We start from the raw sequence: 5,498 nt of genomic DNA, 5'->3' as shown, positions 1-5,498 counted from the left end.
GGAGGAAGTGGGAGTGGCTAATGTGATCGACAATAAGCATTACAGATTGTTTGTATTTAAAGCAACGTTAAATAATGTTGAGTAAAAATTATGTGATTGGTTTGGTAAGTTTGTTTATTATTCAGTATAAATTGATGAGTGTTATTGTGGAAAGGTGAGGTGAGGTGATATAGGAGGTGAATTTATATTAAGGCATTTATATAATATACACGTTATTAATATTATTATTATTATTATTATTATTATTATTATTATTATTATTATCACTTGCCTCTATATCTTGCCACACAGTTACGACACAAGGAGTGGGCCGTTCACGGAGGGAGTGAGGTGGTCTGATGAGGACTACCTGGGGTCTCGAGCCTTCTTCAGGATCATGTCTGACCCGCCCACCCTAGTGCTGGAGGACGTAAAGGTGGTTGACCAGGCCGTGTACACCTGCAGGGTCGACTACAAGGTCAGACCCTCGGCCATCACCAAGGTCAACCTCACCGTCATTGGTAAGTGAATTGTTGACCTTATTGTCACAGGTGTGTTGATTAGCTTCGAGGTTAATGTCTCTGTGAAAAGATAAATGCATTGTTGACCACGTGGTTAAGGTTTGTGATTAATGTATGGGTTAGTCTCTGTCTTGCTGACCTTGTTGCTTGGATGTGTTGACTAATTTAAAGGTCAATGTTTCTGTCAATGATAAATGCGTTATTGACCTTAAGGTTCAGGTGTGATAATAATAATTAGCGGTTTATTGAAAGAACATGACAGTCAGATGGCTGAAAATATACAGTCAACAGAGATGATGAAAGTTACATAATTGGGGAATGAGTTACTTGATGAACATATAATATACAAGCAACATAAATGATACAAATATGATATACAATAACAAGGTGGGGATAAGGTCAAACTACACGGCATTTCAGCATAGTGACAATACAAAAGTAAGATTGGCAGGCGGTGAACACACTGGTTGATTACGAGTTGTTGATATTTTTATAATAGTTGGGACTGGGCTGTTCTTATAGCGATCAGTACGTGCTCATATGGGCTGGATGCGGTTGTGGTGTCTAACAGCAATTCGCGGACGAGGGATCCCAGGTGGTAGTAGGAGCCGGTGTCGAGGAGGATGCAGAAACTTCTCCCGAAACTTGCAGATGAGGTCATGGTGATGATCAGACAGAGCCGAGGGGGTCAGTGTGATGACACATATGAGGTCTTCCAGTCAGCTGGGCATCTTGCTTGACTGAGGGAAGCATTGATGATGGAGCAGAGGGATTTAGCTAGTTCCGGGTAGAACTCCTTTTAGAGTTTCACTGGAAGATCAATGGGAGTGGAGGAGCAGGAGAGGGGTCTGGCAGAGAGACTGGTCGCGTCAAGCTGGGGGAGCGTCTGGTACATAATTGTGAAGTGGTTGTTAGTTTGCTCAGCTGCGTCACCATTAATCTCTGGCAAGAAGTGGTGGTGAGCTCCCGTCAAGTGGTCAAGGTCAGTTGTACTAAATTTGGTGAGTGCCTCCTTGTCCACTCGTGTCATCAGTGTCTTAACTCTCTCGACGGCCAATCTAACCACTATTACACTTCACTGTATTTGTTCAGGCAAGTCATTACGTAGTGTGAGCACGTCCTTGGTGAGCCCCATCATCACCATCATCACCATCATCACCATCATCATCACCATCATCATCATCGATTGCTACTAGACCTGAGGCAGTATTCATCTTCATTTAAGTGACAGCGAACATGCACAACCAGATGAGGTGAATAAATTCTCTTTGTCGACGGGAGTGCTTGGCGTTCTTGACACATTTCAATTCTGACAGAAAATTGAATACAAAAAGAGTCGGAGAGACAGGTTCATTATATTCTTAGAGGATTTTTTTTTCTTTATGCTTTTACTATTACCGGTTTGTTAGTATTTCCGTGTTGACAATAACTTTTACACACACAAACACACACACAGATTGAGATACACACAGGCAAACAAAGCAGTAATACTCTCAACTGATCGTAAAACAAAAAAGAGAAAAGATAGAAAAAAAAAAAAAAAAAAAAAAAAAAAAAAATTAAAAAAAAAACTAAAACCAGATTATAAACCCAAAAGACCATTGTTATTTTCCTGTTTTCCTTGAGACCAACACAGAGGGGAAAAAAAAACACTAGGAAAACCAAGAAATTTACATCCTATAAAAGAAAGATTTATGATTCATGGATACAAATGGCGAATGTGAGTTTATATTGAGAATTCCCGTGACGGTGGTAGACTGAGTGGGAAGGGGAGTGGGGGAAACTTTCAGGAGCTGTGGTGTGTGTAAACAAGAGATACAGTGGATCTCTCCTTCATCACGAGGCAGACATAAACACCTTAGTCACGTGTTTAAGCTAAAAGATAAAACACAGCTAAACAAATACTATAGGCTATACCTCACGAGCCTAAGGGAAAGGTGAAAAAAAAAGGTGTTATACAGGAAATAGGTAACGTCACGGTCTGGGTAAACTTCGGTACGGAAGAGGAAATGGAGCGTGGTGGTGAGGGTGGTGATGGTGGTGGTGGTGAATGTAACCTGGGTGGTTGTTATTCAGTTGGGGTTGAGGACTAATTTTTTACCTTGTCTTTATACCTCTCTCTCTCTCTCTCTCTCTCTCTCTCTCTCTCTCTCTCTCTCTCTCTCTCTCTCTCTCTCTCTCTCTCTCTCTCTCTCTCTCTCTCTCTCTTTCTCTCTGTTTACTCTCCTCCCCCGTCCACGATTCCCTCATACCTCCATCGCAGGGCTTGTGGTCACAGGAGCTCTAGCCAATACTTCACGAGTAGCCTCTCAAACGTGTCCCCCCCAGACCAACACCAATTTTCGCCGTCGGAGTCTCACACAGGTACAGCAGATGAGCTACACAGGAGAGGGGAACAAGTATGATGAAACGAGAGGAAGATGATAGCGTCTAGGTACATAGGTATGGTAAGAGATGATTTGCTGTGCTTTTGTGCTGTAGGTTTAGGAAGTCAGAGAGTTTTTTTTTAGGATAAGAGTAGTGGATGACTGTGGCAAGGAAAGTGGAAAGTGCTTGATTTGTGTTTGTGTGTGTGTGTGTGTGTGTGTGTGTGTGTGTGTGTGTGTGTGTGCGTTATAGTAGAAGCCTTCTGTATGTTATAGAGAATATACCAAATAAATAACTGATAAAGATTCAGAGTTTATTGAAAGCAAAATATGAGACAAAAAAATAAACTAAAAAATCCTCAGTTGTTTCCTGTCCTCCTGCTTGTAAACTCCCACCTGTTAGAACTTCTTTTTCCCACCTAAATTGAGATAGAATATTAACACAACGAGTCCTGTCTCTTGTTTACTGTACAGGTAGAGGGGATGGCTTCTAATAAACACGATATGAAGGTGAAACAAGGGTTATACACACAGGGAGGTAGAGGTATAACTGTGTAAAAGATAGTGGGACGTTTTTCTCTGTTGATTTACACGCTACTCTTGAACTAACAAAAGTATGTTAAGTTTATTATCTAATATCCTCTTGTTAACTGATTGACGTGTGAGTTACGCTAATGGTATAATGTCTATGTTAACTGAATAACATCTGACCCAAGTTACGTGTTTGATACCGAAACTCAATTCATGATATGTGTAAGTTTCATTAATAGTTTGACACCTGAGTGAAATATAATGCCATTTGATCCGAGTTAAGTTAATTAGTTAACATCTGATTTAGTTGATTGATATTTTAAAAGGGATAGTCAACACACATAAACAAAGCCACTATAACGAAACAATAAATGAAACCCTACAACTCATTTCGAAACACAGTGGAACAATTACGAATCAATGAACCAAAGCACACATCCTATAACGAGACACTAAACCAGCCTATATAGTTCTAAAACACGATAGAGAGTTATATATATACAGCAGTGACAATGAACCAAACCGCGAGATTAGTCTCAAAACATTAAGAGACAGATAAGAGATAATGAACGAGACCACACAGTTTGTTCCGAGACACAATAGCCTGATAATGAGACAATGAACGAAGTCTCAAATTAATCTCAAAACAATAGACACGTATAATGAGACAATCAAACAATCCCTAAAGTTAATCTTCAAAGGCAAGTAGGAAGTGAAAGACGAGAGAGGTGCAGAGAGAGGAAGGAGTGGAAAGAGGGAGGGAGGGAGAGAGGGAGGGAGGGAGAGAGGGAGAGAAAGATAGAGGAAGTTAGGAAAGGTCGGAGAGGTAGAGGGAAGAAGGAAGTGAAGGAAGGGATGAAAAGGGGAGGACAGAGAGGAACGAAGAAAGAAAAGAGGGAATGAAGGAATGAAGGATGGAGGGAAAGAGAGAAAACGAAAGAAAGATGAAGTGAGGAAGGATCGGAGGGACTGAAAGAAAAAATTAACTAAAGAGGGAGGGAAGGTCAGAGAAACGAAGAGATAGAAGGAACATTAGAAGAAAAGAGGGAATGAGAAAAAATCAGAGAAAGGAAGAATAGAGGAAAGTAGGAAAAACACCACCACCTTATAGCAGATGAACCCAAAAAAAAAATTACGAGCGAGCCAAAAACAAGAGGCCTTAAAACGAAATGAACAACACGGTGGAAACGGGACTTGAGAAAAGCAGTAAAGAAGAAATAATGTGGTATATAGCTGCAGGTACAACAGGTGGTGGTGGTAGAGAGTAAAGAGGGACACCAAGTTACCCCCCAGAGAGAAAAATCCCTGAAAATGGAGAGGAAGGGTGGGGAATTTTGTCTCGTCTAGGGAATTATTTTATTGTAATTTTATCAGTGGCAGTGAGGATGTTATTCATATCGATAATACTAATAATAATACATACATACATACATACATACATACATACATACATACATACATACATACATACATACATACATACATACTGTACATACATACATACATACATACATACATACATACATACATACATACATACATACATACATACATACATACATACATACATACATACATACATACATACATACATACATACATACATACATATTTAGTAAAATCATCACACAAGGTTAAAAAGTTTCAGCATGTGGTATACGTAGACGGTACAAGTATACATAAAATATACATAGGCAGCGAAAAGTACACATATAATGTACAGTACACGTAGAAAATTTATGTACACAGATCATATACATAACAGGTATATAAACAACGGTTAACAGTGACACAATAATGAGAAACAATATAACTAGGGTATTAAACAGAGGCCTTCTCTTATAACCTAACCCAACCTAACCTAACCTAACCTAACCTAACCTAACCTAACCTAACCTAACCTAACCCAACCCAACCCAACCCAACCTAACCTAACCTAACCTAACCCAACCTAACCTAACCTAACCTAACCTAACCTAACCTAACCTAACCTAACCCAACCTAACCTAACCTACATTCCACCACAATGAAGGAGGAAGGAAGAATGAAATGTCTGTCTGTCTATCTGTCTATTTATTTTCATGGCCATCTTTCTGTCTAT

At 39.7% G+C, this 5,498-nt stretch overlaps 1 protein-coding gene across 2 annotated transcripts in view; it reads left to right on the top strand.

Moving 5' to 3' along the window:
* The first annotated feature begins 293 nt into the window (after nucleotides 1–293).
* Nucleotides 294–5,498, top strand: part of LOC121853896 (nephrin-like) — a 68,406-nt gene continuing 63,201 nt past the window's right edge. For both annotated transcript variants that reach the window (XM_042348279.1, XM_042348278.1), the window contains exon 1: nucleotides 294–500. In XM_042348279.1, coding sequence (XP_042204213.1) covers nucleotides 377–500 — 124 coding nt within the window. In that variant the 5' untranslated portion in view covers nucleotides 294–376. The remainder of the gene's footprint in view (nucleotides 501–5,498) is intronic.

This window comes from Homarus americanus, unplaced genomic scaffold (assembly GCF_018991925.1).
Source record: "Homarus americanus isolate GMGI-L3 unplaced genomic scaffold, GMGI_Hamer_2.0 scaffold18703, whole genome shotgun sequence".
Classification (NCBI taxonomy): Eukaryota; Metazoa; Arthropoda; class Malacostraca; order Decapoda; family Nephropidae; genus Homarus; species Homarus americanus.
Note: the sequence above shows the minus strand (reverse complement) of the source record. Positions and strands in the feature narration are given on the sequence as shown.